The sequence below is a fragment of the Zea mays genome, chromosome 6 (genome assembly GCF_902167145.1).
Source record: "Zea mays cultivar B73 chromosome 6, Zm-B73-REFERENCE-NAM-5.0, whole genome shotgun sequence".
In the NCBI taxonomy this organism is placed as follows: domain Eukaryota; kingdom Viridiplantae; phylum Streptophyta; class Magnoliopsida; order Poales; family Poaceae; genus Zea; species Zea mays.
The window spans coordinates 91055000-91068008 of NC_050101.1; the positions used below are offsets into that span (position 1 = coordinate 91055000).

Consider the following 13009-nt stretch of genomic DNA (forward strand, 5'->3'; position numbering starts at 1 on the left):
TGGGCTCAATTGATTATGGGACGTCCGGCTCTGACTTGGACAAGGACATGCAAAGAGGAAGAGCAACTCGATTCGATCCGTCTCCGTTGAGGGAGACGAGAGGAGGAATCATATCAGATGGTCCATCGCTAGAACAGCGACTAGCCTGCGTGCTGCCTTGGCTTCCTACTCATGTTCCTCTAGGCCTTCACCGTCGTCTCTCCGTTGTCCTCTACGCAACTTGGATTGGATCCAATTCTAACTGCATTTAGACCTTGTTTGTTTTAGCATTTTCTGCTTGTAGCCACCAGAAGATGTTGCGGACTATCAAACACCTAGCTTTTCAGTTCGCTTTTGTGAGAATTGCTTTGGTAAAAATCATTCAAAATCAACGCGAACATAGAATCGGACAAGTTGTCGTGATAATAGAAATCTGTCACTTTCTAGATCCTAAACCCCATGGACCCTTTCATCTTCTTTTTCACCCTTTCATCTTCTTTTTCACATAATCCCCACAATACTTAGGGTGTGTTTGGTTTGACTTTTGGCTTTGGCTTTTGCCCCCCTAAAAGCCAAAAGCCAACCAAAGGGCTGGATCCAGGAAGCAGCTTTTTTCTAAAAACCGACTTTCTCGTAGTGCAAATCTGAAAGCACCTCTGGACCTTTCGGATGGAACTGTGAAACATATATCGAAGAATTTTTAACGAATTTTAGTGGTTTCCACTAAACGGTTTTTAGCATTTTAACAGCTTACAGCCTACAACATCTTTTTTCACAGCTCACAGCCCACAGTAACTTTTTTCACAGCCACAGTCCAACCAAACAGACCCTCAGATTCTCCTCACAGCTGGATTCTTCCCACAAATCTTAGAAAAGCTCATTAAAAAAAGCTAAAATAAACAGACCTTTAGTAAGTTGATCTTCCATTGCACTATACCCGGTTGATATTTGTGATTTTGGTTGCATGAAAATTGTTTGTTGAGCCTGGGGCTGATATATGCGCTGCAGGTAAGGTTCTGTGTATTTTTCTTCCCCGGAAGAGTATCAGCTGCTGAACTTTGTTAAATATAGTTTTATTAAATATAAATAGTTTTATTATGGGTCAGAAGCTGAACTCCTGTGTTGTCTGGCTGCCTTAAACCCGACTCAGAGATTTTTTTTTTTGAACCCAGGTCTCAAATTGAACTGCCAGCTAAACCAGGGTCTGTTCGCACGTAGTTTATAATTAACTACTAGATAGCTGATTAGGGCAATTAATATGATGTCTTCAAGGAAGGAAGTCGTCATTAGTTCCAACGCTGAAAAGCCTCAAAACTGGCCGGGGAAAAGAAAATCCCTGGCATGTTCCTGCAACCATGCAGGCAGGTTGTTGCTGTAGATACGGTGCATACATCAGAGGAATTTGATCGGCTCTGCCTGCAGTGCCTTCTTCACTAGCTCTGACTGCTCCTGCGCATGAACCGACAGGAAGCCTGTTGCTGTAGCAGCTGAAGGTGCTCTGCCAACATACTTGATGTCTTCAAACGAACCCCGCCCAAGAGCCTTCATCGCAGTAAACAGACGAGGAGAGATATAGCTGTATGCACCCATGTTCATGGGCTCCTCCTGGCACCACACAATCTCCGCATCTAACATCATTCAAACATCAGAGTCACATCTTTGATATCGTAAATATTAACAAGCAAGCAATAACACGTACTTGGGTATCTCTTCAGCTCTCTTTGGATAAGGTCATAGGGGAACGGGCAAAGTTGCTCAACTCTGCAAATTGCAACATCGCCACGCTCCGACTTCTTACGCTCTTCGTCAAGTTCATAGTAAACCTGCACAATGCAACAAATTTGTTCATATTGTCCCCCCAACCACTAATCTGGTTAGGTAACACTTACTTTCCCAGAACATAAGATAAGACGGTTGACACCCTCCTCGACTTGCTTGTGATCATTACGGTCCTTTATCAGTCGCTTGAAACGTGTTCCCTGCTTATCGAATCCTAGATGGCCTTCAACATCATCAAACTCTGAAAGATTTGACTTGCAATCCTTGTGCCTAAGCAGGTTCTTAGGAGCTGTTACAATCAGCGGCTTCCGGAACTCCCTATGTATCTACAGCCCCACCACAACAGTATGCAGCTAATGAACAAACTGCAAACCAAGTGCTAGAATCTGGAAAAAACATACTGCACGACAAGATAAGCTGACCTGCCGACGCAACAGATGAAAATAATTTGCAGGAGTTGTCACATTCACAACTTGCCAGTTACACTCTTGTATCTGCTTGCGAAGTGTTGGTTCCATCTCAGGTATGACAAAAGGATTATCATCACTCATCTGGTGCAAAAACAATTATTATAACAGTCTCAAGTAAGCAATTAGACTCAAGTTCCAATCTCCAGGCAAGCAGATGATTTGAATCATCGCCAAAAGGAAATGAATTTACTGTACACTTGCATGACATTACTATTGATTGCCACACACACAAAAACAATTGTGTGGATGCATTAAAACTGCATCATTTCTTATCAAAATGATTTCAAGGGAAAGACAAACATCATTTATAATACCAGACCCTGCATCATTTCTTATCAAAATGGTTTCAAGGGAAAGACAAACATCATTTATAATACCATAGACCCGCACGGCATAACTTTGCCAAACATGATTTGTATGGATGCACAAAAATTACATGGTTTCTGTCAAAACAGTTGGATAAAAAACTAACTGTAATTTATAGAACAAGGATGCAAAAAAGGGCCTGTTCACCACTGATGTGATGGCTGAACAACACCAATAACGGAAACATGGCACCCGTGAATTACCTGAAGGAAGCGCTCCAAGCGGGCACTAGAATGCTCAGGACCTTGGCCATCATAACCATGAGGCAACAGAACAACAAGGCCGGTTTGCCGCAACCATTTTGCCTCGCCGCTGCTCAAAAATTGGTCGAACATCACTTGTGCACCATTGGCAAAATCGCCAAATTGTGCTTCCCAAAGTACCAATGAATTAGGGTTCTCCATGGAGTAACCCAATTCAAACCCAAGAACAGCAAACTCTGAAAGTGAACTGCGAAAGGAGTAATACATAACATAAGCCCCCCCCCAAAAAAACGTCTCAATGTGAAATGACAGAGAAGGGATTTGGTAGATCCATAAGCAAACTTACCTGTTGCTAACAGTAAATAGCTCCTCATTTTGATCCATTGCAACATGGTCAAGTGGACAGTACTTTGCTCCAGTTTCCTGATCATGCAGAACTGCATGCCGATGGCTGAAAGTTCCTCTTTCCACATCCTGTCCACTTAGCCTAACATGATTGCCTTCCACTATAAGTGTTGCAAAGGCCAGGGCTTCAGCAACAGCCCAATCAATTCCTTGACCACTCTCTATCATAGCTGCACGCAGCTCAAAAATCTTCTTCACTGCTCTGTGTGGTTTGAAGTTTTCAGGCAGTGTAGTAATTGCCTGACCTACACGTTTCAGTATTTCAGGCTTCACCCTGCATAAATGGCATTTCAACATCCAATAGTTGATTAGGAGACGCTAAAGTGAAATCAACAAAGACAGTGTTCTTACCCAGTGTTGCGAACACGTGATATTTGCTCTGGTGACTTAAAGCCAGTCCAGTAAGCTGAGAGCCAATCCCTCTTGTTGGGAACGTAGTCTTTGCTCTTAGCAAACTCTTCGTTCAAGATTCGGTTCACCTTGTCATGGATCCTCTGGACATCTTCTTTCATGACTTCACCCGTTCCTAGCAGTTTCTGCTCATAAAGCTTCAATGAGCTGGGATGGTTCTTAATGACCTGTCACAGATAATGCTCATCGGTCATCAGGGTTCAGCAACGCGCTAAACACATTGAGAATGGAGGGGGGAGATAGAGAGAACAAAATATGTTTTTATTTCTTTTGTTAGTTCTAAAACAACCAACTTAATTAGCTTTCCTCCAAGAAACAACAAAACAGAACAGCATAAGAAATTGGACAATGAGTTAGCAGAAATATATGCACAAGCGCAGCCAGCTTATAAAAAACAAGAATGAATTAAGAGCTGCAAATGTGTCAAGTACCAACTTATGAGAAAATGTAAAAATAACATACAAAAACAATATGAACCAGTAGTGATAGGGTTACCTGATACATTTTTGGCTGTGTGAAGGAAGGTTCATCAATTTCGTTATGCCCGAAACGGCGGTAGCAAATCAGATCAACCACCACATCGGAGTGGAAAGTCTGGCGCCACTCCGCTGCAAGCTCACAAACACAAACAACAGCCTCTAAATCGTCGCCATTTACATGGAATATAGGAGCATTCAGGGCTTTGGCAACATCTGTGCAGTACTGGGAGGACCTGCCAGCTCTTGGATCAGTCGTAAAGGCAACTTGGTTATTGACAACAATATGAATGGTTCCACCAGTAGTGTAGTTTGGGAGGGCACTTAGATGGAGTGTCTCATAGACCACACCCTGGCCAGCAAAGCTGCCATCTCCGTGGATCAGAATACCCATGTTCTTTGTCCTGTCAGCATCATTGGAGTAGAACTGCTTAGCACGCGTCTTGCCAATGACAACAGGATCAACGGCTTCCAGATGGCTGGGATTGGCAACCAAGGACAAATGGATCCTGTTGCCGCCTCGAGTTGGGCGATCATAGGAGGTACCCAGGTGGTACTTGACATCACCAGTTCCGGTGTAGAGACCATCTTCGCCTTCAACAGGCCTTGTGCCGCCAGTGAACTCGCTGAATATCTGAGACAGTGGCTTGCGAACGACATTACCAAGGACATTGAGCCTTCCCCTATGCGGCATACCGATGACAATGTTCTCAACACCGAGGTCAGCAGCCCTATCGAACATCTCCTTCATGCCAGGGATGAGCGTCTCACCACCCTCAAGGCCAAACCTCTTGGCGGTGGCCCACTTGGTGGCTAGGAAATTCTCAAACTGGGTGCTCCAGATAAGCCTGTCAAGCATGACAAGGCGGCGGTCCTTGTTATATTCCTTGGGCTTGGCAGTCTCGATCTTTTCCCTGAGCCAGTTGCACTTGTCTCTATCAGGGATGTGCATGTACTCGTAGCCGATGGGTCCACAGTATGCCTGCTGGAGCTTGTTGAGGATCTCACGGAGTGTGAGCACGGGGCGGTTCTCGGAGAGAAAACCGGACATCCTCCAGACGCCGAGGAAGAACTCCCTATCGAGGTCGGCCTCTGTGAAGCCGTAGAGGCCGAGGCGGAGATCTTCGGGGACGGCTCTGTCGTCGAGGCCCAGGGGGTCGAGCTTGGCCATCATGTGGCCGTTGACTTGGTAGGCCCTGACGAGGAGGAGGAGCTGCATGCTCTCCTGGATGGTCTGGCCGGAGACGCCGGCGGAAGGAGAGGCCTGGGCGACGAAGTTGCGGAAGAAGTTGTCCCATGACTCGTCGACGGAGGAAGGGTCAGCCTCCCAGGTCCGCTGGAGCTCCTCGAGGTAGACGCTGCTGGTACCGTCGAGGAAGCTGTCAGAGAGGCGCGAGAGCGGGACGGCCCGGGGCACGGGGGCGGCGGAGCGGGGACGCATAGCGGTGGAGTGGAAGCAGCGGCCGCATCGGGTGGCGGCGGCTGGCGGCGTGCGGGTGGCGAGGCTGCGGCGGAGGGCGAGGCGGGCGGCACCCGATGCGGCGCGGAACCACGTCATCCCTCTCCTTCTTTCCTTTCCTTGAGGGGACTAACGGCGAAAGTCGAGGACGACACCGGGTAGATCCGGCGTGGGACCGGTCGGAGCTCGAACTGCAGCGGCGGGGATGGCGACTTATGTTAGTGGAGGAGGGACCGGATCCGCGGCAAACCCTAGTTAGTAGACAAAAACTGAATGGAATACGACTTTTCATTCCATCGGTTTTTGGTTTGGTTTTGTTTGGTGAGAAAGAAGGAAAGAAAAAGTAAGATGGGAATGCAATGGACGGTCGGTCGCCTTCTCTTTCCATTTGGGTTTATTTATTTTTATGGAAAAACTACTCTTTGTTCTGACTTTTTATCCACATTTGATAGGGATGGGCCACATTAAAATAATTATCGTTGACGGAGCAGAATACATGGCTTCGATGTGACTTTAATCCAACTATGGCTACAGCTTGGATAGTATTTTATCTCTATAGATTCAACTATTTTGGCGAGTCGAACGCACTTCTAGCTTTCACATACCATTATGTTACAAGGCTCAAAAGATGGTAATACCACATCTTAGTGATGGCAATGGGTACCCGCGACCCGATACCCGATGGATATTTACTCTATTAGGTATATATATGGGCTAAATATTCTACTCGTGGGTCTGTTATTGGACAAAATCTTCACCCAATGGGTAAACGGGTATTAAAATGTTCCACCTTCACCCATACTCGTTAACCCGATGGGTATTTACTCTATTAGGGTATGTATGTGGGCTAAATATTCTACATGTGGGTCTGTTATTGGGCAAAAATCTTCACCCAATGGGTAAACGAGTATTAAAATGTTCCACCTTCACACGTACCCGTTAACCTGTGGATATAAAATACCCAATATAAACTTAGCCCAAGCATGAACTTGGACTTTAGTCATCTATCTTTTTTACTATTTAACAACATTTTAGGTCATAATGTCATAAAAGACTCAACGACAATTTAATGACCATGTAATGGAAAATATAGTGTGCTATGTAGTACTGTCCTAATGTTACTACTTTATCCAATTATCTTTGGTGTGTTGAATGGACAGTTAAATAATGCTAGAAATTTTGTAATGGTATTTAGATGGATATACTTGACATTTGTATAATATAATATTTTGATAGATGTTTAATTTTTGTGGTTACCGGTGACCATATGGGTGACCCCTACCCACATGGGTATGAGTATGGGGGTAAATACATACCCACCAGTGTATATGGGTGACCCGATAAGGTTATTTTTTGTCGTGGGTATGGGTATGGGATAGTAATACCCGGTGGGTATTTACCCATTGCCATCTCTACCACATCTTGATAGATTTTGAACACCAACTTATTTCGACGATCATCATTGGTTGTGAAACTCCGCTTTCATGATCTTAACCTTGTATATGTATTAGTCAGATAACCGTGCATTGTTATAGTTTCTATATATCATATGGATATGCTTTTTTAAATAAAACATAAAAATATGTATGTTTTGTTAGTTAGGTAGACGTTAAATATGAAATCAATAATCAAGGTTCGACCTCAGTTATGAATAATTTTACCTTGATTTGGACGCACTTGTTTGCTCCTAGGGTGGTGGTCCAGAAGAAGGACGTTGTTGGCCATCTTTGGGATATAGTTGTTAAGAAAACCCTTCCATATATCTGAAATCCTAGCTTTTATCTATAAATGAGAGGATGTCCTCAACAGAGAAGCTACCCGTAGAGATAAAGAAACACCTTCATCTATACTCTCTTGTTTCCTTGTGTATTCTGTTCTCATATTCTAATTAAGAGGTCTTAACTACAACAGTATCAAGCACGTAGCTCTATCCGAGAAGATCAAGCAAATGTATTGTATCGGTTCTCTTGCATGAACTTGTATGTGCTTATTTTATGTATTACTTTTTTATGAGTTTTTACTCTTCTTAAGAAAGAACACATTGATAAAGAAATAAAACATCCCTTATGCCTTGTTCGTTTGTATCAGATTGCACCTGGAATCGTTCCAGCTAATCAAAGTTTATATAAATTAGAGAAGCAATCCGGTTAGGAATCGTTCCGACCCACCAATCCGGCACAAACGAACAAGACCTTAGCTGATCTAACCACCAACATGAAACCAGGTGGGATAAACACGTGACTCTCGTTGACTTGAAATCACCGGTACTACACACCAGCACGCGTTAAAACTTGAAATACACGGTTTATTAAGCACATGAAGATTAAAAACGCACGGTAGGGACTAGCAGCCAACTATAACTCACCATGTTCGTTTGAAAAAACTCGAAAAATTAAGGATAAAAATGATTTCTAGTGCGGTTCTTTAAGAAAACCGCTACTAGAAATCGATTTTTAGTGGTGGTTGTGGGGGATAGATATCCCCCGAGTCCTCATGGGCACTAAAACATATCATGGGCCGCCTGATAGGCTTTCTATCGAGTCATCCTACGAGATGGATTTGTAGGATAGGGCCAACCCAGATAGCCCGACCCAAGTTAACGGGGACCAACGTCCGAGTTAAGCGCCGTCAAAGACCGGATGTATCGGACGAGGCAGTTGCAAACACCCGAAGGGTTTGGAATTCGGCGATAACTTGGGTGGTTAGGCGATGAAGGCTCCGGATATGCAGGGACACGATCTGCGGTAAGAAGGAGATAAGCAAGTAGATAGTAATCCTGACTTGTAATGGGATAACTCTCTCTGTTCGTGTATATATGGCCGAGTGTGTCGGGTATGATAATTAGGGGTGCCCAGACTACATCCCTGAAAAACGCTTAAAACCCTAAGGACACCATCAAGGTACATCCCCGAAGCCAAGGAATCAAGAACTCTGCCTCGCCTGAGGCCCCCCTTAGGGGTCTTCCTAGAACTCCGCCTCGCCTAAGCCCGGTCTCGGACAGGGCGTGAGCTCGAGCACGTCTTCGTCCCGTCCGAGGCTCCCCCTCCCCTAGGAAGCCATGTCCGCCTCACCGGAGTCCGTCTCGGGCAAGAGGGGTAGGACTTGTGGCAAGGCTCGCCCAAAGGCCGCTAGGGGACAACCGCATTCAATGCGCGTACCTACCCCACGTAGGGTTACAGGCGTACAGTGACGATGAGACTGTGGTCTTGTCAAAGATTCACCACCATGATTACGCAAGCGCACGCCGCCGGACAACCCCTGACGGTACATGTAATACGACAGGAGCACGGATCGTCCTTCGGGCGCGAACTCCGTCTCGCCCAACATAGAGCTCGCCCTCGAGACAAACTCCGCCTCACCCGAGCCGGGCCTCGGCTACCTGCTCCCCCGCGAATCCTACGAAAGGTCATTCCTTCAAACTGTGGCGCTTGTCATCGAATCTCAGGTCAGGCTCGGTCGCGACCTCGGTCGGACATCCGCCTTGCCCGAGCCTGGTTCTAACCTCGATATCTGTTATGGAGGGCATCCCCAACGTCATTAGATACAGTGGAGCTGACGCATCCCCTGAGAAGCTTTTTCCCATACTAAACACTGTGGCAACCACTATGGTATGGGCAACTCTTCGCCAGGGGGGCTCGGGTACATGACCGAGCCCTTGGCCTCGGCTTCGGCTCTCAGCGGGAAACAAGCAGGCACAAGTCAACAACACAATACAAGACAATATCGTCTACAGGATTCAAAAGACACTCCCTCATAGTATGCAGCCGACTCCCATCCTCCAGGAAGCACCCCTTGAGCCTATAAATAGGATAATCTACGTCTTCTCAAGGGCAGGTGAATACTTCACAAGTCTTCTCCTCCAATCGGTATTGGCACTTGCCTCAATCATCCCCTGGGACATGGGACACTTCCCTCTCCCGCTCTGCTTATAAACTCTACTACAAGCACTTAGGTGCGAGTAATATAAGTCTCATCCCCCTCTACCGGAATTAGGGCCTCTCCTAGCCCGAACCTGGATAAACGACTTGTGCCAACTCACATCACCATCTGGGTCTGGGGTACACGACACTATTTTACTAGTTGGTTCGGTCCATGGATCCAAAACATCGATAGTTGGCGCGCTTGGTAGGGGCTAGTCACGTGTTAAACACTCAGATCCCATCAAGACTCCAGATGGCTGGCTTTCATCATCCCCTGAGGTTCGGCACCATGATCAGGTTCGGAAGCCTGGAGTTCATGTCGCTCGGGATCGAGTACGACATGGTGCTCCTCCCACCTGGTCCCCTAGTTGACACTCGGGAACGTACAGGCGTCCGTCCCTGTCCTTCGCGTCGCAGGAGGCAGAGACGGAGCAACCGCAAACGTGCCACCCGTAGCACTCCTGTGCCCTGATGAGGCTCTCGGGCCAGCTGATGTCGCAGACTCCCTTGCGAGGGACCTGGCCAACGTCAATGTCACACCTGGGGCATCACCGGCGACATGCACATCCTCAACATCAAGTCGTCTGGCACCTCCTCCTATGGCGTGGGAAGTCCCGGCTCCCAACGCCATAGGGTAGGTCGTGTCAGCCATATCGGATATCCCACCTCCGGGTTGGGAAGAGCCAGTCACCACTTGGTAGGACATAACAAGGGCAGAGAAAGAATCGTCGGTGTTCAACCCCATCCCTTTTCAGCCAAGCTTCAACACTAGCTCCCTCACTAGCTTGTACACTGGCCTACCCTTCCCCTCGGGATTGAAAGGGAAATGTGCCCTTGGGCCATTTCTAAGTGTTTTGGTGATTTAGTGTCCAACACAAGTGCCTAAGTGTCAAATGGTGGACAAAGTACAAATCAAGTATAAAGGTATGTTTCTCAGACTTAGTACATTGTTTTAGAGACTAATGTATTGTGTCTAAGTGCTGGAAACAGGAGAAATCAAATTGGAGAGAGATAACTTTGTTTCAGCCAAAGCCAGCTCTGTCTGGGTGCACCGGACTGTCCGGTGGTGCACCGGACAGTGTCCGGTGCGCCAGGCTAACTCAGGCGAACTTGCTGCTCTCGGGAAGGAATTAACGGCGTACGGCTATAATTAACCGGACTGTCCGGTGTGCACCGGACTGTCCGGTGAGCCAACGGTCGGCCGGGCCAACGGTCGGCTGCGCGATCCACGCGAGACACGTGGCCGAGCCAACGGTCGGGAGGGGGCACCGGACTGTCCGGTGTGCACCGAACAGTGTCCGGTGCGCCAACGGCTCCCAGGCGCCAACAGTCGGCTTCGCCAGAGAAGGAAAGAAATCCGCACCGGACAGTGTCCGGTGGTGCACCAGACTGTCCGGTGCGCCAGGCGACAGAAGGCAAGGATTGCCTTCCTGGAATGCACTCAACGGCTCCTAGCTGCCTTGGGGCTATAAAAGGGACCCCTAGGCGCATAGACGAGTACACCAAGCATTCTCTAAGCATTCCTAAGCATTAAGACATCGATTCTGCGCTTTTGATTCCTTGCAATAGCAATTAGAGCTCTAGTTGAGTTGTGAACTCATTGAGTTGTGTTGTGAGCTCTTGTTGCGACTTGTGTGCGTGGTGTTGCTGTGATTTCTTGTCTTGAGTGTGTTGCTTATCCCTGCCTTACTCCGTGCTTCTTTGTGATCATCAAAGTGTAAGGGCGAGAGGCTCCAAAGTGTGGAGATTCCTCGCAAACGGGATATAGTAAAGCAAGCAAAACACCGTGGTATTCAAGTGGGTCTTTGGACCGCTTGAGAGGGGTTGATTGCAACCCTCGTCCGTTGGGACGCCACAACGTGGAGTAGGCAAGCGTTGGTCTTGGCCGAACCACGGGATAAACCACTGTGCCATCTCTGTGATTGATCTCTTGTGGTTATTGTGTTTTGTTGAGACTCCTCTCTAGCCACTTGGCATTATTGTGCTAACGCCTAATCAAGTTTTTGTGGATTAAGTTTCAAGTTTCACAGAATCACCTATTCACCCCCCCCCCCTCTAGGTGCTCTCAATTGGTATCAGAGTCGTTCTCTTCAAGTAAGGGACTAATCGCCCGAAGAGATGGATCCTAAGGGCAAGGGGATCGTGATCAATGATAAGGAGAAGGAGTCCTTCGTCAACGAGCCTAATGATGACAAGCCTACCGACTCGGGCTCGGGCCACAAACGCAAAGATGGGAAGAAGAAGAAGACAAGGCGCATCAAGGAGATTGTCTAGTACGACGACAGCGATGAGTCCACTTCTTCCCAAAAGGACAACGACCACAACGACTACGACAAAAGAATGACGGTTAATTCGAACTTTTCTTTCGATTACTCTCGTATTCCGCATAGCTCAAATGCACATTTGCTTTCCATCCCTCTTGGCAAACCTCCACACTTTGAAGGGGAGGACTATGGATTTTGGAGTCACAAAATGCGTAGTCACCTGTTCTCTCTCCATCCAAGTATATGGGAGATTGTTGAGAATGGAATGAAATTTGATAGCTCGGATAGTCCTGTATTTATTAATGAACATATTCATAAAAATGCACAAGCTACTACTGTGTTGTTAGCCTCTTTGTGCAGGGACGAGTATCATAAGGTGAGCGGCTTGGACAATGCCAAGCAGATCTGGGACACCCTCAAGATCTCTCATGAGGGGAACGACGTCACCTTGCTCACCAAGATGGAGTTAGTAGAGGGCGAGCTCGGGAGATTTGCAATGATAAGGGGCGAGGAGCCAACCCAAACATACAACCGGCTCAAGACCCTCATCAACAAAATAAGGAGCTACGGAAGCACGCGATGGACGGACCACGACGTCGTTCGCCTAATGCTAAGGTCCTTTACTGTACTTGATCCACATCTGGTGAACAATATTCGTGAAAATCCTAGGTACACCAAGATGTCGCCCGAAGAAGTTCTTGGGAAGTTCGTGAGCGGGCGAATGATGATCAAGGAGGCGAGATACGTGGACGACGCATTGAATGGTCCAATCAATGAGCCTCAACCCTTTGCTCTCAAGGCAACAAGAAGCAAGGAGGCGCTACCTAGCAAGGTGGCACAAGTTGAGGCGGCAGGGCTAAATGATGAAGAGATGGCTCTCATCATCAAGCGCTTCAAGACGACGCTAAAGGGTCACAAGGGGCAGCCAAGCAAGACCAAGGCAAAGGGGAAGCGCTCATGCTTCAAGTGTGGTAAGATTGATCATTTTATCGCTAACTGCCCCGATAATGATAGTGACAAGGAACAGGGGAACAAGAGGGAGAAGAAGAAGGCATACAAAAAGGCTAAGGGCGAGGCACACCTTGGCAAGGAGTGGGACTCGGATTGTTCGTCATCCGACTCCGACAATGAAGGACTCGCCGCCACCGCCTTCGACAAATCATCCCTCTTCCCCAACGAGCGCCACACATGCCTCATGGCGAAGGAGAAGAAGGTATGTACTCGAAACAATGCCACTTACGATTCTTCTAGTGATGATGAGTCCAGTGATGAAGAAA

At 47.2% G+C, this 13009-nt stretch overlaps 1 protein-coding gene across 1 annotated transcript; it reads right to left on the bottom strand.

Annotated features, from left to right (window-relative positions):
* Nucleotides 1-1155: 1155 nt before the first annotated feature.
* On the bottom strand, nt 1156-5116 carry LOC100383412 (uncharacterized). The gene is made up of 8 exons (NM_001176065.1): nt 4109-5116; nt 3554-3780; nt 3144-3476; nt 2798-3044; nt 2181-2309; nt 1869-2084; nt 1679-1802; nt 1156-1607 (listed from the first exon to the last, which is right to left on the bottom strand). Exons 1-8 carry the CDS (start codon nt 5039-5041, stop codon nt 1372-1374), a joined length of 2445 nt encoding a protein of 814 aa, NP_001169536.1. The 5' UTR covers nt 5042-5116; the 3' UTR covers nt 1156-1371.
* Nucleotides 5117-13009: the final 7893 nt, after the last annotated feature.